General features: G+C 40.2%; 1 protein-coding gene across 3 annotated transcripts in view; it reads right to left on the reverse strand.

Moving 5' to 3' along the window:
- Positions 1-26,388, reverse strand: part of anchor (integral membrane protein GPR155 homolog anchor) — a 98,125-nt gene that overhangs the window by 69,867 nt on the left and 1,870 nt on the right. For all 3 annotated transcript variants that reach the window (XR_011394751.1, XM_053800278.2, XM_053800279.2), the window contains one exon: positions 13,810-14,951. Coding sequence is in view for 2 of the 3 variants with exons in the window: in XM_053800278.2 (XP_053656253.1) it covers positions 13,810-13,947 (138 nt within the window). In the remaining variant the exon portion in view is untranslated. The remainder of the gene's footprint in view (positions 1-13,809; positions 14,952-26,388) is intronic.

Consider the following 26,388-nt stretch of genomic DNA (forward strand, 5'->3'; position numbering starts at 1 on the left):
CACTCATTTCCTTGCTGTCATCTGTGTAGGACCCATCTTGTTTAAGTAGGGGCCCAATACTGGACGTTGTTCTCGATTTTGATTTGGCATAGGAGAAGAAATACTTTGGGTTTCTTTCGATTTCATTTATGGCTTTTAGTTCTTCCCGCGATTCCTGACTCCTAAAGGATTCTTTTAGCTTAAGTTCGATGCTTGCTATTTCTCTGACCAGTGTCTCCCTGCGCATTTCAGATATATTGACCTCTTTTAGCCGCTCTGTTATTCTTTTCCGTCGCCTGTAAAGGGAGCGCCTGTCTCTTTCTATTTTACATCTACTCCTCCTTTTTCTTAGAGGAATAAGCCTTGTGCATACATCGAGTGCCACCGAGTTAATCTGTTCTAGGCATAAGTTTGGGTCTGTGTTGCTTAGTATATCATCCCAGCTTATATCGGTTAGGACTTGGTTTACTTGGTCCCACTTTATGTTTTTGTTATTGAAGTTGAATTTGGTGAATGCTCCCTCGTGACTAGTCTCATTTTGTCGGTCTGGGGCTCCACGCATACATGTCTGAACCTCAATTATGTTGTGATCTGAGTATATTGTTTTTGATATGGTGACATTTCTTATCAGATCATCATTGTTAGTGAATATGAGGTCTAGTGTATTCTCCAGTCTAGTAGGCTCTATTATTTGCTGGTTTAAATTGAATTTTGTGCAGAGATTTAAAAGCTCGTGTGAGTGTGAGTTTTCATCAGAGCTGCCTCCTGGTGTTATTACTGCAACAATATTATTTGCTATATTCCTCCATTTTAGGTGCCTTAAGTTGAAATCCCCCAGGAGCAAGATGTTGGGTGCAGGAGCTGGAAGATTTTCCAGACAGTGGTCAATTTTTAACAGCTGTTCCTGGAATTGCTGGGAAGTTGCATCCGGAGGCTTGTAGACTACCACAATGACTAGGTTTTGGTTCTCGACCTTTACTGCTAAAACTTCCACTACGTCATTTGAGGCATTAAGCAGTTCTGTGCAAACAAGTGACTCTGCAATGTACAGGCCAACCCCCCCCTTTTGCCTGTTCACTCTGTCACATCTGTATAGGTTGTAACCTGGGATCCATATTTCATTCTCCAAGTGATCCTTTATGTGGGTCTCAGTGAAAGCCGCGAACATTGCCTTTGCCTCTGCAAGCAGTCCACGGATGAAAGGTATTTTGTTGTTTGTTGCTGGCTTTAGACCCTGTATATTTGCAAAGAAGAATGTTATCGGACTGGTGGTATTGTTGGTACTGGGGGGGGGATTTTTTTTCCGGCATTAGTATCTGTATCTGTTGGTTTGGAGTGGAGGCCATCGACTGTGGTTCCACTCCAGGAATGACTGGATTTGGTGTACGATTTCTGCCATTTCCTGCCAGTTTTTTTTCCTTCCTGGCACTAAAAAACCTCTCCCTCTTGAGTGGCTGTGGCTACCCAGGTTTTCCCATGGCCTGGATGTTTTGTATCTTTTTGTCCCCTTTAGATGGTATGCCTGGCAATTTAAGTTATAGCACAGTCTTTCCTGTACTGAAGAGGTACACATTTCAGGGTGAAAAAGCTTACAGGAAGGGAGTTTGCATTTTCCTGTTGTCATATGGACATGACATTTTCTAGGGTGGTCATAGTTGCATGTCCCATCTGTTTTTCCAGATTTCCCATGCCAGCAGATACCAAGTGCATAGTATGTGCACAGGCTTGGTTTCCGTTTGCCTTGGGTTTCTGTGACTGTATTCCCTGTTGGTGCATGTTTCCCTGTCTTATTCCTATCCTCCCTAGCACCAACAATGGAGCTCCCACCAGTTGTTTTTGGTAATTTATCCTCACTATTGCTATTGGAGTCCTCTTGTTTGCTATTTCCTGCGGTATTTCTAGTTTGCAATATTGGTTTTATCTTATCTTTGACTACACTTGTTTCCCTACTATGGCTCCTGTCCTCTATGAGGTCATTTATATGTATTCCTTCCTGCGTATAATTCCCGACTACCTGGACAAAATCTCCAGCTTCACCATTACTGTCTCCCAGGACAGTATCTCCAGCTTCACCATTTCTGTCTCCCAGGACAGCACCTCCAGCTTCACCATTACTGTCTCCCAGGACAGCACTATCAGCCCCACATTTACTGACTACCAGGACATCACCTCCAGCCTTACAGTTTGTGACTACATGGCCAGTATCAAGGGCAGTACCATTCAGCCCAGACTTTTTATGTTCCCATCTGTTGTAGAAAGCTTCCAGGTTTTCTATGAAAGCAGCTTTGATGTTGTCCTCTTTTAATACCCTGAGATACACTGAGATATACACCTCTCAGTGTATATACACCGAGATATACACCTCTCAATGTATATACACCGAGATATACACTTCTCAGTGATATATACATTGAGATATACATCTCTCAATTATATACATATATATATATATATATATATATATATATATATATATATATATATATATATATATATATATATATATATATATACATATATATATATATATATATATATATATATATATATATATATATATATATATATATATATATATATATATATATATATATATATATACTGAGATATACACATGTATGCAGTATTTCCTATAGACAGTTACCTTCAACACACTATCTATCGAGACTACGGAAAGAACTTCCACCCATCTATTTATACAAACTGTGTATGTGAGTGTGTATGTGTGTGTGTATTACTTGCATAAGACTTGTATAACCTCAGTGCTGCAATGCTATTGGCTCTCTGGCCTCAGAATGCTGCCATCTCATTGGTGGAGACGCTAATGACGAAATTGGCGTAATTAGCGAAGATATACGTCATACAATGAAAATACGTGAACTTAATACAAGTCTCCTATTGACGGAGGTTGTGTCTGTATAATGACAACAATGATGATTTTCTGGGGGTATAATGACTAGAATGATGATTTTGTGGCTAGAATGATGGTTTTGTGGCTAGAATGATGATTTTGTGGGAGTATAATCTAGAATGATGATTTTGTGGCTAGAATGATGATTTTGTGGCTAGAATGATGATTTTGTGGGAGTATAATCTAGAATGATGATTTTGTGGCTAGAATGATGATTTTGTGGCTGGAATGATGATTTTGTGGCTGGAATGATGATTTTGTGGCTAGAATGATGATTTTTCTGGGAGTATAATGGCTAGAATGATGATTTTGTGGCTAGAATGATGATTTTGTGGGAGTATAATCTAGAATGATGATTTTGTGGCTAGAATGATGATTTTGTGGCTGGAATGATGATTTTGTGGCTGGAATGATGATTTTGTGGCTAGAATGATGATTTTTCTGGGAGTATAATGGCTAGAATGATGATTTTGTGGCTAGAATGATGATTTTGTGGCTGGAATGATGATTTTGTGGCTAGAATGATGATTTTCTGGGAGTATAATGACTAGAATGATGATTTTGTGGCTGGAATGATGATTTTGTGGCTAGAATGATGATTTCTGGGAGTATAATGGCTAGAATGATGATTTTGTGGCTAGAATGATGATTTTGTGGCTAGAATGATGATTTTGTGGCTGGAATGATGATTTTGTGGCTAGAATGATGATTTTCTGGGAGTATAATGGCTAGAATGATGATTTTGTGGCTAGAATGATGATTTTGTGGCTGGAATGATGATTTTGTGGCTAGAATGATGATTTTCTGGGAGTATAATGACTAGAATGATGATTTTGTGGCTAGAATGATAATTTTGTGGCTAGAATGATGATTTTCTGGGAGTATAATGACTAGAATGATGATTTTGTCGCTAGAATGATGATTTTCTGGGAGTATAATGACTAGAATGATGATTTTGTCGCTAGAATGATGATTTTCTGGGAGTATAATGACTAGAATGATGATTTTGTGGCTAGAATGATGATTTTCTGGGAGTATAATGACTAGAATGATTATTTTGTGGCTAGAATGATGATTTTCTGGGAGTATAATGACTAGAATGATGATTTTGTGGCTATAATGATGATTTTGTGGGAGTATAATGACTAGAATGATGATTTTGTGGGAGTATAATGACTAGAATGATGATTTTGTGGCTAGAATGATAATTTTGTGGCTAGAATGATGATTTTCTGGGAGTATAATGATTAGAATGATGATTTTGAGGCTAGAATGATGATTTTCTGGGAGTATAATGACTAGAATGATGATTTTGTGGCTAGAATGATGATTTTTGTGGGAGTATAATGACTAGAATGATGATTTTGTGGACAAAATGGTGATTTTGCGGCTAGAATGATGATTTTGTGGGAGTATAATGACTAGAATGATGATTTTGTCGCTAGAATGATGATTTTCTGGGAGCATAATGGCTAGAATGATGATTTTGTCGCTAGAATGATGATTTTGTGGGAGTATAATGACTAGAATGATGATTTTGTGGCTAGAATGATGATTTTGTGGGGAGTATAATGACTAGAATGATGATTTTGTCGCTAGAATGATGATTTTGTGGGGAGTATAATGACTAGAATGATGATTTTCTTGGAGTATAATGACTAGAATGATGATTTTCTTGGAGTATAATGACTAGAATGATGATTTTCTTGGAGTATAATGACTAGAATTATGAATTTGTGGGAGTAAAATAACTAGAATGATGATTTTGATGATGTATAATGAGTAGAATGATTTTGATGGTGTATAATGACTAGAATGATGATTTAGTGTCAGCAGCAGTAGTAGTAGTAGTAATAGTAGTAGTAGTAGTAATAGCAGCAGCAGCAGCAGCAACAGCAGCAGCAGCAACAGCAGCAGCAGCAGCAACAGCAGCAGCAACAGCAGCAGCACAGCAGCAGCAGCAGCAGCAACAGCAGCAGCAGCAACAGCACAGCAGCAACAGCAGCAGCAGCAGCAGTACAGCAGCAGCAGCAGCCATAGCAGCAGTACAGCAGCAATGGCAGCAGCAGCAGTACAGCAGCAGCACCAGCAGCAGTAGCACAGCAGCAACAGTAGCAGCAGCAGCAGCAGCAGCAAAGCAGTAGCAGCAGCAACAGCAGCAGCACAGCAGTAACAGTAGCAGCAACAGCATACCAGCAACTGCAATAGCAGCAGTAGCAGTAGTAGCAGTAATAGTAGTAGTATAGTAGTAATAGTAGTAGTAGTAATAGTAGATTCGGGTGCAGATGACACCCGAATCTTCCTGACAGTGTCTTCCATTGCAGACACTGCAAGGCTCCAGGCGGACATCAACCAAATCTTTCAGTGGGCTGCAGAAAACAATATGAAGTTCAACGATGAGAAATTTCAATTACTCAGATATGGTAAACACGAGGAAATTAAATCTTCATCAGAGTACAAAACAAATTCTGGCCACAAATAGAGCGAAACACCAACGTCAAAGACCTGGGAGGATTATGTCGGAGGATCTCACCTTCAAGTACCATAACATTGTATCAATCGCATCTGCTAGAAAAAATGACAGGATGGATAATGAGAACCTTCAAAACTAGGGAGGCCAAGCCCATGATGACACTCTTCAGGTCACTTGTTCTATCTAGGCTGGAATATTGCTGCACACTAACAGCACCTTTCAAGGCAGGTGAAATTGCCGACCTAGAAAATGTACAGAGAACTTTCACGGCGCGCATAACGGAGATAAAACACCTCAATTACTGGGAGCGCTTGAGGTTCCTGAACCTGTATTCCCTGGAACGCAGGCGGGAGAGATACATGATTATATACACCTGGAAAATCCTAGAGGGACTAGTACCGAACTTGCACACGAAAATCACTCACTACGAAAGCAAAAGACTTGGCAGACGATGCAACATCCCCCCAATGAAAAGCAGGGGTGTCACTAGCACGTTAAGCGACCATACAATAAGTGTCAGGGGCCCAAGACTGGCTTGAAGACAGCCAGACCCCTGGCTGTCTTCAAGCTGGCACTGGACAAGCACCTAAAGTCGGTTCCTGACCAGCCGGGCTGTGGCTCGTACGTTGGTTTGCGTGCAGCCAGCAGCAACAGCCTGGTTGATCAGGCTCTGATCCACCAGGATGCCTGGTCACAGACTGCCAAGCGGGGCGTTGACCCCCGGAACTCTCCAGGTAAACCCAGTAGTAACAGTAGCAGCAATAGTAGTGCAACAGCAGTAGCAACAGCAATAGTAGTAGCATAGCAGTACAGCAGTAGTAGCAGCAATAGCAGCAGCATGGCACCAGCAGCAGCATAACAGCAGCAGCATAGCAGCAGCAGCATAGCAGCAACAGCATAGCAACATAGCAGCAGCAGCAGCAGCATAGCAGCAGCATAGCAGCAGCAACATAACAGCAACAGCAGCAGCAACAGCATAGCAGCAACATAGCAGCAACATAGCAGCATAGCAGCAACAGCATAGCAGCAACATAGCAGCAGCAGCATAGCAGCAACACAGCACAGCAGCAGCAGCATAGCAGCAGCATGCAGCAGCACAGCAGCAACAGCAACAGCAATAACCAGCAGCAGCAGCAACAGCACAGCAGCAACAGCAGCAGCACAGCAGCAGCAGCAGCAACAACAGCAGCAGCAGCAGAGCACAGCAGCAACAGCAGCAGCAGCAATAACCAGCAGCAGTCGCACAACAACAGCAGCAGCAACAGCAGCAGCAGCAACAATAGCAGCACAGCAGCAAAGCAGCAGCAGCAGCAACAGCAGCAGCAGCAACAGCAGCAGCAGCAGCAACAGCAGTGGCAGCAGCAGCAGCATAGCAGCAATAGCAGCAGCAGCAGCAGCAGCACACTCAGCAGTAATAGTAGTAGTAGTAGTAGTAGCAATAGTCCTGGAAGGGTATATTTAGAATTCCTTCACGAACTCGCTCTCTGAAAAGAGCCAAGAATGTCCCCATTGTGGGATATTGAAAATACCAGAGACCTGGATGGTGGTAGTAGTGGTGGTAGTAGTGGTAGTAGTGGTGGTAGTTGTGGTAGTAGTGGTGGTAGTTATTACCTATTAATAACCTTAACAACTAGCATAACTTCGTAAATTTACGGTGTTGTCAAAATTTCTTGCAAATCGACCCACTGAGCCCTGTCTATTTTCATCGTATTTTTCTATATAATTTTGAAACAAAATCAAAATCTATCTATCCCAGCCTATACACAAATCATACACACATTTATACACAAAATGACAGAATTTTGATGTATACATCTGTATTTATAGGTAGAATTGAACACAAATATTGCCCAAGTCCTGGAATTTTTTGAAAAAAAGTGATTGTATGCTCAAAAATACTGTTGTATGTGCCTCAAAATACATTTCTCCATGTATACAACTCTCAGGCATACATCTACCTCACTTGTGGTATAAATGGTTACGTATTTTTAACTCAAAATCACCTAAAATCCATTGTTTGTTATGAGAAATCTGTCTGCTGGCCACAGCATACACCCTTTGTATAAATCCGTAAATTTCCACAATATACACATTATACTCATACTATCATACACCTTATGTGTATAGATCATCCGTACATTAATACACAGCTCAAGCTTTGCTTATAGAGCTGTAATAACACACATATACCCAAAAAAAACATAATTTTTTGGGGCAAAAATTGTCCTACTCAACCTGTCCAGGACTACTAGGCGGATTTAAACTCAAAATTTTGGTACTATCTATCAGTCAATGGCTGAAAAAAAATGTCCTGTCAACCGCTTTGTAAATATTGTTATGAAAGCTCCATGCACCAAATTTGACGTAAATCTACCTGTAAATTCATTGTAAACAAGCCTTGATAGACTAAATTTACAATCATTCTGTGAGGTAAAGGTGACTTGGAAATAGGTGAAACACATTGATAAGATTTCGTTCGGATTTTTAATCCCGGAGGGTTAGCCACCCTGGATAACCCAAGAAAGTCAGTGCGTCATCGAGGACTGTCTAACTTATTTCCATTGTGGTCCTTAATCTTGTCCCCCAGGATGCCACCCACACCAGTCGACTAACACCTAGGACAACAGGTGTAAGGAAACACGTCGAAATGTTTCCACCCTGCCGGGAATCGAGCCCGGGCCCTCCGTGTGTGAAGCGGGAACTTTAGCCACCAGGCCACACTGTCCAAGCCAGACATTTCTAAATCTATTAATTTCTGAAGCTCCTATTCACAATTTGCATCTGGTATTTTTGTGTAAGTTATCCCCTATGTTTCAGGGAGTAGATGTTGCATCAGTTAGACAGAGACTTGGATATAGATAGATAGTACTGACCATGATAGATCAATTAGATAGACAAAGATAGATAGTACTGACCATAATACACTAGTTAGATAGACAAATAGACAGTACTGTCCATAATAAACTAGTCAGAGAAATAGACAGTACTGACCATGGAAAACACTCTCTCAGATTCTAGGGACCCACAAACTGAAAAAAAAGAATATTGCCCTAACTAAACCTAATGAAACACCACTACATCCCACTGACACAGCTAACAAGATAAACGACTTCTTCTCAACCATAGGTTCTAATCTCGCCAATAAAATCCCACGCACCAATGCCCATGCCGGGGACTACCTAGATGGGAATTTCCCAAATTCCTTCTATCTTGCTCCAACTGAGCCCATGGAAGTCACCGAGATTATAGTCACTTAAAAATAACTCAGGGAATCTGTCTCATGTCCCACCATTATTGTACAAGAGAGCGGCCCATATCCTCTCGCATGCTATCTCATTACTTTTTAACAAGTCACTAGAAACTAGCACCTTCCCGAAACTACTCAAGACGGCAAGGGTTACACCAATACATAAAGGTGGTGACCCTATAGATTTAAACAACTATAGGCCAATATCAAACTTACCATTGCTATCCAAAATCTTTGAGAAACTCGTGCACAGGAGACTATATTCATTTATTACGGCACAAAACATACTCAACCCCTGCCAATTTGGATTCAGGAAAAATAAAAGCACTAACGATGCAATCATAAAAATGCTAGATCTGCTTTACACAGCATTGGAAAATAAGGAATATCCACTAGGAATTTTTATTGACCTAAGAAAAGCTTTTGACACAGTAGACCACGGCATCCTACTCCACAAACTTGACCATTATGGTATAAGAGGCCATGCGCTTGCATATTTCAAATCTTACCTTACTAATAGGTATCAGTATGTCACCATTAAAGACACAGCATCAACAACACAGCCACTTGATACTGGAGTTCCGCAGGGAAGTGTCCTTGGTCCCCTGCTCTTCCTCATATACATCAATGATCTTCCAAACGTATCCCAACACCTGAAACCCATTCTCTGCTGACGACACGACTTATGTCATCTCTCACCCTAATCTTGCCACCCTCAACACCATTGTTAATGAGGAGCTGATCAAAATATCGACTTGGATGACAGCCAATAAACTTACGCTTAACACTGGCAAAACCTACTACATTATGTTTGGTAGCACAGCAGGAGATGCGCAAATTAACATTAAGATCGACAACACTCTAATTGCCAGGCATAATGAGGGCAAATTCCTAGGCCTATACCTCGACAACAACCTGAACTTCAGCACCCATATCCAACACATAACCAAAAAAGTATCCAAAACGGTTGGGATCCTCTCCAAGATACGATACTACGTACCGCAAGCTGCCCTTCTCACACTATACCATTCACTTATAAATCCATACCTCACCTATGCTATTTGTGCTTGGGGATCAACTGCAGCAACACACCTAAAGCCAATAATAACCCAACAAAAAGCTGCAGCAAGAATAATCACTAAATCCCATCCCTGGCAACACCCCTCCCCCACTCTTCATAGATCTAAACTTACTCCCTGTTCAGTACATCCACACTTACTACTGTGCAATCTACATCTACAGGACCTTAAATTCCAATATTAACCTTGACCTAAAACGCTTTCTTGATAGTTGTGACAGAACCCACAGGCACAACACCAGACACAAACATCTCTACGACATTCCCCGTGTCCGACTAAACCTTTACAAAAATTCAATGTATGTCAAAGGCCCTAAAATCTGGAACACCCTACCTGAAAATTCTAAAACTGCAGACACATTCATCACCTTCAAAACTACCATCAGAAAACATCTTATCTCCCTGATACACCCTGTCAACTAATAATACGAATACCACCTGGTGGTTCACACTTACACTCACTCACCCATTTGACCATAAACAGAAATATCAATCTCAATCTCAAAATAATGAATCTTAACTAGTCATAAGTTGGCCTGTGATACTCCAATACTGAAACTATATATAGTGCCAAAACAAAAGCATTCACATTGCTAAACTCACATAAGTCACTCTGTCTGACTTTTTTGGGTTATCCTAGGTTCTCTACACATATGCTGCTATGTATGATAATTCTATGTAACTGTATTTGTGTATACCTGAATAAACTTACTTACTTACTTACTTACTAACTTAGCCATAATACCAACTTACCACATAATTTTGTAATATTTTAAACTTAAGAGTTCAATGCCGGAAAAAAAATCCCCCCCCAGTACCAACAATACCACCAGTCCGATAACATTCTTCTTTGCAAATATACAGGGTCTAAAGCCAGCAACAAACAACAAAATACCTTTCATCCTTGGACTGCTTGCAGAGGCAAAGGCAATGTTCGCGGCTTTCACTGAGACCCACATAAAGGATCACTTGGACAACGAAATATGGATCCCAGGTTACAACCTATACAGATGTGACAGAGTGAACAGGCAAAAGGGGGGGGGGTTGGCCTGTACATTGCAGAGTCACTTGTTTGCACAGAACTGCTAAATGCCTCAAATGATGTAGTGGAAGTTTTAGCAGTAAAGGTCGAGAACCAAAACCTAGTCATTGTGATAGTCTACAAGCCTCCGGATGCAACATCCCAGCAATTCCAGGAACAGCTGTTAAAAATTGACCACTGTCTGGAAAACCTTCCAGCTCCTGCACCCAACATCTTGCTCCTGGGGGATTTCAACTTAAGGCACCTAAAATGGAGGAATATAGCAAATAATATTGTTGCAGTAATAACACCAGGAGGCAGCTCTGATGAAAACTCACACTCACGCGAGCTTTTAAATCTCTGCACAAAATTCAATTTAAACCAGCAAATAATAGAGCCTACTAGACTGGAGAATACACTAGACCTCATCTTCACTAACAATGATGATCTGATAAGAAATATCACCATATCAAAAACAATATACTCAGATCACAACATAATTGAGGTTCAGTCATGTATGCGAGGAGCCCCAGACCGACATAATGAGACTAGGCACGAGGGAGCATTCACCAAATTCAACTTCAATAACAAAAACATAAAGTGGGACCAAGTAAACCAAGTCCTAACCGATATAAGCTGGGAAGATATACTAAGCAACACAGACCCCAACTTATGCCTAGAACAGATTAACTCGGTGGCACTCGATGTATGCACAAGGCTTATTCCTCTAAGAAAAAGGAGGAGTAGATGTAAAACAGAAAGAGACAGGCGCTCCCTTTACAGGCGACGGAAAAGAATAACAGAGCGGCTAAAAGAGGTCAATATATCTGAAATGCGTAGGGAGACACTGGTCAGAGAAATAGCAAGCATCGAACTGAAGCTAAAAGAATCCTTTAGGAGTCAGGAATCGCGGGAAGAACTAAAAGCCATAAATGAAATCGAAAGAAACCCAAAGTATTTCTTCTCCTATGCCAAATCAAAATCGAGAACAACGTCCAGTATTGGGCCCCTACTTAAACAAGATGGGTCCTACACAGATGACAGCAAGGAAATGAGTGAGCTACTCAAGTCCCAATATGACTCAGTTTTTAGCAAGCCGCTAACCAGACTGAGAGTCGAAGATCAAAATGAATTTTTTATGAGAGAGCCACAAAATTTGATTAACACAAGCCTATCCGATGTTATCCTGACGCCAAATGACTTCGAACAGGCGATAAATGACATGCCCATGCACTCTGCCCCAGGGCCAGACTCATGGAACTCTGTGTTCATCAAGAACTGCAAGAAGCCCCTATCACGAGCCTTTTCCATCCTATGGAGAGGGAGCATGGACACGGGGGTCGTCCCACAGTTACTAAAAACAACAGACATAGCCCCACTCCACAAAGGGGGCAGTAAAGCAACAGCAAAGAACTACAGACCAATAGCACTAACATCCCATATCATAAAAATCTTTGAAAGGGTCCTAAGAAGCAAGATCACCACACATCTAGAAACCAATCAGTTACACAACCCAGGGCAACATGGGTTTAGAACAGGTCGCTCCTGTCTGTCTCAACTATTGGACCACTACGACAAGGTCCTAAATGCACTAGAAGACAAAAAGAATGCAGATGTAATATATACAGACTTTGCAAAAGCCTTCGACAAGTGTGACCATGGCGTAATAGCGCACAAAATGCGTGCTAAAGGAATAACAGGAAAAGTCGGTCGATGGATCTATAATTTCCTCACTAACAGAACACAGAGAGTAGTCGTCAACAGAGTAAAGTCCGAGGCAGCTACGGTGAAAAGCTCTGTTCCACAAGTCACAGTACTCGCTCCCATCTTGTTCCTCATCCTTATATCCGACATAGACAAGGATGTCAGCCACAGCACCGTGTCTTCCTTTGCAGATGACACCCGAATCTGCATGACAGTGTCTTCCATTGCAGACACTGCAAAGCTCCAGGCAGACATCAACCAAATCTTTCAGTGGGCTGCAGAAAACAATATGAAGTTCAACGATGAGAAATTTCAATTACTCAGATATGGTAAACATGAGGAAATTAAATCTTCATCAGAGTACAAAACAAATTCTGGCCACAAAATAGAGCGAAACACCAACGTCAAAGACCTGGGAGTGATCATGTCGGAGGATCTCACCTTCAAGGACCATAACATTGTATCAATCGCATCTGCTAGAAAAATGACAGGATGGATAATGAGAACCTTCAAAACTAGGGAGGCCAAGCCCATGATGACACTCTTCAGGTCACTTGTTCTATCTAGGCTGGAATATTGCTGCACACTAACAGCACCTTTCAAGGCAGGTGAAATTGCCGACCTAGAAAATGTACAGAGAACTTTCACGGCGCGCATAACGGAGATAAAACACCTCAATTATTGGGAGCCCTTGAGGTTCCTAAACCTGTATTCCCTGGAACGCAGGAGGGAGAGATACATGATTATATACACCTGGAAAATCCTAGAGGGACTAGTACCGAACTTGCACACGAAAATCACTCACTACGAAAGCAAAAGACTTGGCAGACGATGCACCATCCCCCCAATGAAAAGCAGGGGTGTCACTAGCACGTTAAGAGACCATACAATAAGTGTCAGGGGCCCGAGACTGTTCAACTGCCTCCCAGCACACATAAGGGGGATTACCAACAGACCCCTGGCAGTCTTCAAGCTGGCACTGGACAAGCACCTAAAGTCAGTTCCGGATCAGCCGGGCTGTGGCTCGTATGTTGGTTTGCGTGCAGCCAGCAGCAACAGCCTGGTTGATCAGGCTCTGATCCACCAGTAGGCCTGGTCTCAGACCGGGCCGCGGGGGCGTTGACCCCCGGAACTCTCTCCAGGTAAACTCCAGGTAATTTAAGTCTGCCCGAAATGCCTAGCCATGCTAGGTGTTCTAGTGGTACACTGTAATCATTATTTAACTACATGTAAACCACACAATAACCAAATTCTGTAAACTCAGCATTGTAATCCTTAAAGAGAATAAATTTTGAATTTGAATAATACACTAATTAGATAAATAGATAGAAATAGACAGTACTGACAATAATACAATAGTTAGATAAATAAATAGACAGTAATAGAAATTACTAACCTCTCTACACAAAGCATAGCTGATGGGGTGATACTGGTTGTTGTTCATGCTGGTAGTTGTGGTAGTATATTTGAGTACACACAGTCCTACCAGTCCTACCAGCACTGTCACCAGCGCTATGACCTTGGCCTTCACCATCCTGAAGCTGTGTCTACTCTGTCTACCTTGTGTCTTGTCTACCTTGTGTGTATTGTCTACCTTATGCACCTTGTCTACTTTGTTTGCCTCTGTCTACCTTGTCTAAGCTATACAATGATGTCTACAGTCAATTCTAAACTCTTTGGAATCAGTCTACGTAATCTGAGGGTCTAAACTTGATGATTGGACTCAGTCTACGTAATCTGTGGGTCTAAAATTGATAATTTTTTGGATTATTGGGGATTTCCCAGAATTTTGTGGATTATTGGGGATTTCCCGGGATTTTGGGGAATTACTGGGGATTTCCCATTATATGAGAGAGATTTATTTTCCATAATTTATACTAGTATGTATAATAATTTTGGATTTTTTTTTTTTGAGAAAAATTGTAAAGTTACCCATTAAATATTTTCAAAGCCATGTTAATATAGCTTCAGGGTAGACTTTGATAATATAACTTCAGGGTAGACTTTGATAATATAGCTTCAGGGTAGACTTTGATAATATAACTTCAGGGTAGACTTTGATAATATAACTTCAGGGTAGACTTTGATAATATAGCTTCAGGGTAGACTTTGATAATATAGCTTCAGGGTAGACTTTGATAATATAACTTCAGGGTAGACTTTGATAATATAACTTCAGGGTAGACTTTGATAATATAACTTCAGGGTAGACTTTGATAATATAACTTCAGGGTAGACTTTGATAATATAGCTTCAGGGTAGACTTTGATAATATAACTTCAGGGTAGACTTTGATAATATAACTTCAGGGTAGACTTTGATAATATAACTTCAGGGTAGACTTTGATAATATAACTTCAGGGTAGACTTTGATAATATCGCTTCAGGGTAGATTTTGATAATATCGCTTCAGGGTAGACTTTGATAATATCGCTTCAGGGTAGACTTTGATAATATCGCTTCAGGGTAGACTTTGATAATATAACTTCAGGGTAGACTTTGATAATATCGCTTCAGGGTAGACTTTGATCCCAGCTTCTGTCAAAAAATAAAAATTAGAATAATAATAATATTATTATTAATAATAATAATAATAATAATAATAATAATAAAATAATAATAATAATAATAATAATAATAATAATAATAATAATAATAATAATAATAATAATAATAATAATAATAATAATATCTTTATTTCTACCAGTACATGATACAACTTATACAGACCATAGCTCACACCAATGACATACTACTAAAATACATCGACACCATGCCTAACCCTTCTAGGGTAGGGTAGGTGCCTGAGCCCGAGCCTTTAGCTCATAAGACTGTCATTCCCATTTACCCCCTTGGGGCGGGGATGGCAGACCAGAGAGGCCTAGCTTGTGGCTAGGCCTGGGGACAGTTGGTCCCAAAGATGAGGAGGTACTTGTGCCTCCTCCCATGGGAGACTTGGGTCTCAGACACTCCCTAAAGAGGGAGCCAAGGCCGGGCCACCCTTGGAAAAGGCCCGGGCTGGGAGAATACCGGCGAATCTTTAACTAACTAACTAACTACTACTAAATACTACTATATAGTACAAAACAAATTCTGGCCACAAAATAGAGCGAAACACCAACGTCAAAGACCTGGGAGTGATCATGTCGGAGGATCTCACCTTCAAGGACCATAACATTGTATCAATTGCATCTGCTAGAAAAATGACAGGATGGATAATGAGAACCTTCAAAACTAGGGATGCCAAGCCCATGATGACACTCTTCAGGTCACTTGTTCTATCTAGGCTGGAATATTGCTGCACACTAACAGCACCTTTCAAGGCAGGTGAAATTGCCGACCTAGAAAATGTACAGAGAACCTTCACGGCGCGAATAACGGAGATAAAACACCTCAATTACTGGGAGCGCTTGAGGTTCCTAAACCTGTATTCCCTGGAACACAGGAGGGAGAGATACATGATTATATACACCTGGAAAATCCTAGAGGGACTAGTACCGAACTTGCACACGAAAATCACTCACTACGAAAGCAAAAGACTTGGCAGACGATGCAACATCCCCCCAATGAAAAGCAGGGGTGTCACTAGCACGTTAAGAGACCATACAATAAGTGTCAGGGGCCCGAGACTGTTCAACTGCCTCCCAGCATACATAAGGAGGATTACCAACAGACCCCTGGCAGTCTTCAAGCTGGCACTGAACAAGCACCTAAAGTCGGTTCCTGACCAGCCGGGCTGTGGCTCGTACGTTGGTTTGCGTGCAGCCAGCAGCAACAGCCTGGTTGATCAGGCTCTGATCCACCAGGAGGCCTGGTCACAGACCGGGCCCCGGGGGCGTTGACCCCTGGAACTCTCTCCAGGTAAACTCCAGGTAATAGAAAGTCACTTGTTATGCTGAGCATTTCCCGCAAATTATGTCAGTTTTGTCCCCAGGATGTGACCCACACCAGTCCACTAACACCCAGAATGTGACCCACACCAGTCCATTAACACCCAATCGACACCATGCCCAGCCCTTCTAGGGTAGGGTAGGTGCCTGAGCCCGAGCTTTCAGCTCACAAGACTCATTCCCATTAGTCCCCTTGGGGCTGGGATGGCAGACCAGAGATGCCTAGCTTGTGGCTAGGCCTGGGGACAGTTGGTCCCAAAGATGAGGAGGTACTTGTGCCTCCTCCCATGGGAGACTTAGGTCTCAGACACTCCCTAAAGAGGGAGCCAAGGCCGGGCCACCACTTGGAAAAGGCCCGGGCCGGGAGAATACCGGCGAATCTTTAATAATAATAATAATAATAATTAACACCCAGGATGTGACACACACCAGTCCACTAACACCCAGGATGTGACACACACCAGTCCACTAACACCCAGGATGTGACACACACCAGTCCACTAACACCCAGGATGCCAACCACACCAGTCCACTAACACCCAGGATGCCACCCACATCAGTCCACTAACACCCAGGATGTGACCCACACCAGTCCACTAACACCCAGGATGCCACCCACACCAGTCCACTAACACCCAGGATGCCACCCACACCAGTCCACTAACACTCAGGATGCCACCCACATCAGTCCACTAACACCCAGGATGTGACCCACACCAGTCCACTAACACCCAGGATGTGACCCACACCAGTCCACTAACACCCAGGATGTGACCCACACCAGTCCACTAACACCCAGGATGTGACCAACACCAGTCCACTAACACCCAGGATGTGACCCACACCAGTCCACTAACACCCAGGATGTGACCCACACCAGTCCACTAACACCCAGGATGTGACCCACACCAGTCCACTAACACCCAGGATGTGACCCACACCAGTCCACTAACACCCAGGATGTGACCCACACCAGTCCACTAACACCCAGGTACCTATTTTGGTGAACATGGACAACCGGTTTCTATCCTCGCTGGGGATCGAACCCAGACCCTCGCCGTGTGAAGCGAGATCATTAGCTACACCTGGAAAATCCTAGAGGGACTAGTACCGAACTTGCACACGAAAATCACTCACTACGAAAGCAAAAGACTTGGCAGACGATGCACCATCCCCCCAATGAAAAGCAGGGGTGTCACTAGCACGTTAAGAGACCATACAATAAGTGTCAGGGGCCCGAGACTGTTCAACTGCCTCCCAGCATACATAAGGGGGATTACAAACAGACCCCTGGCAGTCTTCAAGCTGGCACTGGACAAGCACCTAAAGTCGGTTCCTGACCAGCCGGGCTGTGGCTCGTACGTTGGTTTGCATGCAGCCAGCAGCAACAGCCTGGTTGATCAGGCTCTGATCCACCAGGAGGCCTGGTCACAGACCGGGCTTCGGGGGCGTTGACCCCCGGAACTCTCTCCAGGTAAACTCCAGGTAAACCAGGCCACGGGGCCTGCTGGCCCCGTATACATGTATGTATGTATTCATGAATGTATACATGTATGTTTAGACATGTATGTATATTTTCAAATTAAAGAAAACGGACAATAACGCAATTAATGGGTAACTTTCTTAAAAAACACAAAACATTTTTGCTGCTTGAAATTCACATCATACACACATACCAGGCTCATAAATATGTATATTATGCACATACACACCTACAAAAAATTGTATAAGAGCCTCGGATCAATAGTGATGACAAGCAGAAATAGACAGAATAGCAGGAATTGCTAAATCAACCTGTCGAATCCCGTGCAACTTTCACTCTCAGATTTGCAATTTCACGTTATTCCCATTGCAATGGATGGTGTTGCAGGTTAATGACTGGTTATTGGGTTAATTAACGTCATGTTAACTTGGATGAGGTGTTGCAATGGTGTTGCTAAGGTTCTGGAGTGACTAGGACAGGATATTATTCATTATTGTGGTTGTTGAGGCCCCCAGGATGCCGCCCACACCTCTTTATGTTCATATTCAGGTTCCTACTAGAGGTATAGTGGTTGTTTGGTTGGTTAATGGGCGTTAAACAGGGTCATTAAGACAGGTTGGTTGGTTAATAGGGTTTAAAGTCTATCTAATACACCAGGATCATTAAAACTGGTTGATTAGTTAACGAGGGTTAAAATCTATCTACTACACCACCAGAGAGGAGGAACCAGGAGCTGTGCCTCGTCCCCTGTAACCCTATATAGAGGAGTACAAATACGTGATAACTCCCCTAGGCCTAACTCTAACAAGGCCTATTGTAATCTCATACTAATCTCAATGACGAAGCCTGATTATCATAATTATTATTATTAATATTTCCAATAGGCCTCACAAGGCCTCCCTCGAGAACGTAACAGCAGCTAGGCATCAAACTGACCTTAGAAAGCATACATTGCAATGTGCAACACAGCAGCAACACTCTGCAATAATACTCATTGTTATAATTGATTTGCACAATTCTGGTGTGTTGTGCAAGGTATGCAATATTACCTTGCTAACTCAACTAATTCACTGAACATATTTACTTAATACATTTACTTATCATATTCACCTAACATATTCACCTAACACATTCACCTAACATATTCACCTAACACATTCACCTAACATATTCACCTAACACATTCACCTAACATATTCACCTAACACATTCACCTAACATATTCACCTAACACATTCACCTAACATATTCACCTAACACATTCACCTAACATATTCACCTAACACATTCACCTAACATATTCACCTAACACATTCACCTAACATATTCACCTAACACATTCACCTAACATTCACCTAACACACTCACCTAACATATTCACCTAACACATTCACCTAACATATTCACCTAACACATTCACATAACATTCACCTAACACACTCACCTAACATATTCACCTAACACATTCACCTAACATATTCACCTAACACACTCACATAACATATTAACCTAACACATTCACCTAACATATTCACCTAACACACTCACCTAACATATTCACCTAACACATTCACCTAACATATTCACCTAACACATTCACCTAACATATTCACCTAACACACTCACATAACATATTCACCTAACACATTCACCTAACATATTCACCTAACACACTCACCTAACATATTCACCTAACACATTCACCTAACATATTCACCTAACACATTCACCTAACATATTCACCTAACACATTCACCTAACATATTCACCTAACACATTCACCTAACATATTCACCTAACACATTCACCTAACATATTCACCTAACACACTCACCTAACATATTCACCTAACACATTCACCTAACATATTCACCTAACACATTCACCTAACATATTCACCTAAAACATTCACCTAACATATTCACCTAACAAACACCCTCCAGGTAACAAATACACTCAACAAATCATGTACAATATACACATGTACAATACACAATATACACAACAAATCATGTACAATACACTCAACAAATCATGTACAATACACTCAACAAATCATGTACAATACACTCAACAAATCATGTACAATACACTCAACAAATCATATACAATACACTCAACAAATCGTGTACAATACACTCAACAAATCATATACAATACGCTCAACAAATCATGTACAATACACTCAACAAATCATGTACAATACACACAACAAATGTACAATACACTCAACAAATCATGTACAATACACTCAACAAATCATGTACAATACACTCAACAAATCATGTACAATACACTCAACAAATCATGTACAATACACTCAACAAATCATGTACAATACACTCAACAAATCATGTACAATACGCTCAACAAATCGTGTACAATACACTCAACAAATCATGTACAATACACTCAACAAATCATGTACAATACACTCAACAAATCATGTACAATACACTCAACAAATCATGTACAATACACTCAACAAATCATGTACAATACACTCAACAAATCATGTACAATACACTCAAAAAATCGTGTACAATACACTCAAAAAATCATGTACAATACACTCAACAAATCATGTACAATACACTCAACAAATCATGTACAATACACTCAACAAATCATGTACAATACACTCAACAAATCGTGTACAATACACTCAACAAATCATGTACAATACGCTCAACAAATCATGTACAATACACTCAACAAATCATGTACAATACACACAACAAATGTACAATACACTCAACAAATCATGTACAATACACTCAACAAATCATGTACAATACACTCAACAAATCATGTACAATACACACAACAAATGTACAATACACTCAACAAATCATGTACAATACACTCAACAAATCATGTACAATACACTCAACAAATCATATACAATACGCTCAACAAATCATGTACAATACACTCAACAAATCATATACAATACGCTCAACAAATCATGTACAATACACACAACAAATCATGTACAATACGCTCAACAAATCATGTACAATACACTCAACAAATCATGTACAATACACTCAATAAATCATGTACAGTACACTCAACAAATCATGTACAATACACACAACAAATGTACAATACACTCAACAAATCATGTACAATACACTCAACAAATCATGTACAATACACTCAAAAAATGTACAATACACTCAACAAATCATATACAATACGCTCAACAAATCATGTACAATACACACAACAAATCATGTACAATACACTCAACAAATCATGTACAACACACTCAACAAATCATGTACAATACACTCAACAAATCATGTACAGTACACTCAACAAATCATGTACAATACACACAACAAATGTACAATACACTCAACAAATCATGTACAATACACTCAACAAATCATGTACAATACACTCAACAAATAATGTACAATACACTCAACAAATCATGTACAATACACTCAACAAATCATGTACAACACACTCAACAAATCATGTACAATACTCTCAACAAATCATGTACAATACACTCAACAAATCATGTACAATACACTCAACAAATCATGTACAATACACTCAACAAACCATGTACAATATACACAACAAATCATGTACAATACACTCAAATCATGTACAATATACACAACAAATCATGTACAATACACTCAACAAATCATGTACAATATACACAACAAATCATGTACAATACACTCAACAAATCATGTACAATACACTCAACAAATCATGTACAATATACACAACAAATCAAGTATAATACACTCAACAAATCATATACAATACACTCAACAAATCAAGTATAATACACTCAACAAATCATGTACAATATACTCAACAAATCATGTACAATACACTCAACAAATCATGTACAATACACTCAACAAATCAAGTATAATACTCATCAAATCATGTACAATGCACTCAACAAATCATGTACAATATACACAACAAATCAAGTATAATACACTCAACAAATCAAGTATAATACACTCAACAAATCATGTGCAATACACTCAACAAATCATGTACAATATACTCAACAAATCATGTACAATACACTCAATACACTCAACAAATCATGTACAATACACTCAACAAATCATATACAATATACTCAACAAATCATATACAATACACTCAACAAATCATATACAATACGCTCAACAAATCATATACAATATACACAACAAATCAAGTATAATACACTCAACAAATCATGTACAATACACTCAACAAATCATGTACAATATACTCAACAAATCATATACAATACACTCAACAAATCATGTACAATACACTCAACAAATCATATACAATATACTCAACAAATCATGTACAATACACTCAACAAATCATATACAATACACTCAACAAATCATGTAAAATACGCTCAACAAATCATATGGAATACATTCAACAAATCATGTACAATATACACAACAAATCATATACAATTCACTCAACAAATCATGTACAGTATACACAACAAGTCAAGTATAATACACTCAACAAATCAAGTATAATACACTCAACAAATCAAGTATAATACACTCAACAAATCATGTACAATACACTGAACAAATCGTACAATATACACAACAAATCAAGTATAATACACTCAACAAATCAAGTATAATACACTCAACAAATCAAGTATAATACACTCAATAAATAAAGTATAATACACTCAACAAATCATGTACAATACACTCAACAAATCATGTACAATACACTCAATAAATCAAGTATAATACACTCAACAAATCATGTACAATACTCTCAACAAATCATATACAATACACTCAACAAATCATATACAATACACTCAACAAATCAAGTATAATACACTCAACAAATCATGTACAATACTCTCAACAAATCATATACAATACACTCAACAAATCATATACAATACACTCAACAAATTATATACAATACACTCAACAAATCAAGTATAATACACTTAACAAATCATGTACAATACTCTCAACAAATCATATACAATACACTCAAAAAATCATATACAATACATTCAACAAATCAAGTATAATACACTCAACAAATCATGTACAATGCTCTCAACAGATCATATACAATACACTCAACAAATCAAGTATAATACACTCAACAAATCATGTACAATACTCTCAACAAATCATGTACAATACACACAACAAATCAAGCATAATACACACTACAAATCATTTACAATACACTCAACAAATCATGTACAATACTCTCAACAAATCATATACAATACACTCAACAAATCAAGTATAATACACTCAACAAATCATGTAAAATACACTCAACAAATCATGTACAATACACTCAACAAATCATATACAATACACTAAACAAATCATATACAATACACTCAACAAATCAAGTATAATACACTCAACAAATCATGTACAATACACTCAACAAATCATGTACAATACACTCAACAAATCATATACAATACACTCAACAAATCAAGTATAATACACTCAACAAATCATGTACAATACACTCAACAAATCATGTACAATACACTGAACAAATCATATACAATACACTCAACAAATCAAGTATAATACACTCAACAAATCATGTACAATACACTCAACAAATCATATACAATACACTCAACAAATCATATACAATACACTCAACAAATCATATACAATACACTCAACAAATCATATACAATACACTCAACAAATCATATACAATACACTGCTTGCAGAGGCAAAGGCAATGTTCGCGGCTTTCACTGAGACCCACATAAAGGATCACTTGGAGAATGAAATATGGATCCCAGGTTACAACCTATACAGATGTGACAGAGTGAACAGGCAAAAGGGGGGGGTTGGCCTGTACATTGCAGAGTCACTTGTTTGCACAGAACTGCTTAATGCCTCAAATGACGTAGTGGAAGTTTTAGCAGTAAAGGTCGAGAACCAAAACCTAGTCATTGTGGTAGTCTACAAGCCTCCGGATGCAACTTCCCAGCAATTCCAGGAACAGCTGTTAAAAATTGACCACTGTCTGGAAAATCTTCCAGCTCCTGCACCCAACATCTTGCTCCTGGGGGATTTCAACTTAAGGCACCTAAAATGGAGGAATATAGCAAATAATATTGTTGCAGAAATAACACCAGGAGGCAGCTCTGATGAAAACTCACACTCACACGAGCTTTTAAATCTCTGCACAAAATTCAATTTAAACCAGCAAATAATAGAGCCTACTAGACTGGAGAATACACTAGACCTCATATTCACTAACAATGATGATCTGATAAGAAATGTCACCATATCAAAAACAATATACTCAGATCACAACATAATTGAGGTTCAGACATGTATGCGTGGAGCCCCAGACCGACAAAATGAGACTAGTCACGAGGGAGCATTCACCAAATTCAACTTCAATAACAAAAACATAAAGTGGGACCAAGTAAACCAAGTCCTAACCGATATAAGCTGGGAAGATATACTAAGCAACACAGACCCAAACTTATGCCTAGAACAGATTAACTCGGTGGCACTCGATGTATGCACAAGGCTTATTCCTCTAAGAAAAAGGAGGAGTAGATGTAAAATAGAAAGAGACAGGCGCTCCCTTTACAGGCGACGGAAAAGAATAACAGAGCGGCTAAAAGAGGTCAATATATCTGAAATGCGCAGGGAGACACTGGTCAGAGAAATAGCAAGCATCGAACTTAAGCTAAAAGAATCCTTTAGGAGTCAGGAATCGCGGGAAGAACTAAAAGCCATAAATGAAATCGAAAGAAACCCAAAGTATTTCTTCTCCTATGCCAAATCAAAATCGAGAACAACGTCCAGTATTGGGCCCCTACTTAAACAAGATGGGTCCTACACAGATGACAGCAAGGAAATGAGTGAGCTACTCAAGTCCCAATATGACTCAGTTTTTAGCAAGCCGCTAACCAGACTGAGAGTCGAAGATCAAAATGAATTTTTTATGAGAGAGCCACAAAATTTGATTAACACAAGCCTATCCGATGTTATCCTGACGCCAAATGACTTCGAACAGGCGATAAATGACATGCCCATGCACTCTGCCCCAGGGCCAGACTCATGGAACTCTGTGTTCATCAAGAACTGCAAGAAGCCCCTATCACGAGCCTTTTCCATCCTATGGAGAGGGAGCATGGACACGGGGGTCGTCCCACAGTTACTAAAAACAACAGACATAGCCCCACTCCACAAAGGGGGCAGTAAAGCAACAGCAAAGAACTACAGACCAATAGCACTAACATCCCATATCATAAAAATCTTTGAAAGGGTCCTAAGAAGCAAGATCACCACGCATCTAGAAACCCATCAGTTACACAACCCAGGGCAACATGGGTTTAGAACAGGTCGCTCCTGTCTGTCTCAACTATTGGACCACTACGACAAGGTCCTAAATGCACTAGAAGACAAAAAGAATGCAGATGTAATATATACAGACTTTGCAAAAGCCTTCGACAAGTGTGACCATGGCGTAATAGCGCACAAAATGCGTGCTAAAGGAATAACAGGAAAAGTCGGTCGATGGATCTATAATTTCCTCACTAACAGAACACAGAGAGTAGTCGTCAACAGAGTAAAGTCCGAGGCAGCTACGGTGAAAAGCTCTGTTCCACAAGGCACAGTACTCGCTCCCATCTTGTTCCTCATCCTTATATCCGACATAGACAAGGATGTCAGCCACAGCACCGTGTCTTCCTTTGCAGATGACACCCGAATCTGCATGACAGTGTCTTCCATTGCAGACACTGCAAAGCTCCAGGCAGACATCAACCAAATCTTTCAGTGGGCTGCAGAAAACAATATGAAGTTCAACGATGAGAAATTTCAGTTACTCAGATATGGTAAACATGAGGAAATTAAATCGTCATCAGAGTACAAAACAAATTCTGGCCACAAAATAGAGCGAAACACCAACGTCAAAGACCTGGGAGTGATCATGTCGGAGGATCTCACCTTCAAGGACCATAACATTGTATCAATCGCATCTGCTAGAAAAATGACAGGATGGATAATGAGAACCTTCAAAACTAGGGAGGCCAAGCCCATGATGACACTCTTCAGGTCACTTGTTCTATCTAGGCTGGAATATTGCTGCACACTAACAGCACCTTTCAAGGCAGGTGAAATTGCCGACCTAGAAAATGTACAGAGAACTTTCACGGCGCGCATAACGGAGATAAAACACCTCAATTATTGGGAGCGCTTGAGGTTCCTAAACCTGTATTCCCTGGAACGCAGGAGGGAGAGATACATGATTATATACACCTGGAAAATCCTAGAGGGACTAGTACCGAACTTGCACACGAAAATCACTCATTACGAAAGCAAAAGACTTGGCAGACGATGCACCATCCCCCCAATGAAAAGCAGGGGTGTCACTAGCACGTTAAGAGACCATAGAATAAGTGTCAGGGGCCCGAGACTGTTCAACTACCTCCCAGCACACATAAGGGGGATTACCAACAGACCCCTGGCAGTCTTCAAGCTGGCACTAGACAAGCACCTAAAGTCAGTTCCGGATCAGCCGGGCTGTAGCTCGTATGATGGTTTGCGTGCAGCCAGCAGCA

The sequence above is a fragment of the Cherax quadricarinatus genome, chromosome 97, assembly GCF_038502225.1.
Source record: "Cherax quadricarinatus isolate ZL_2023a chromosome 97, ASM3850222v1, whole genome shotgun sequence".
In the NCBI taxonomy this organism is placed as follows: domain Eukaryota; kingdom Metazoa; phylum Arthropoda; class Malacostraca; order Decapoda; family Parastacidae; genus Cherax; species Cherax quadricarinatus.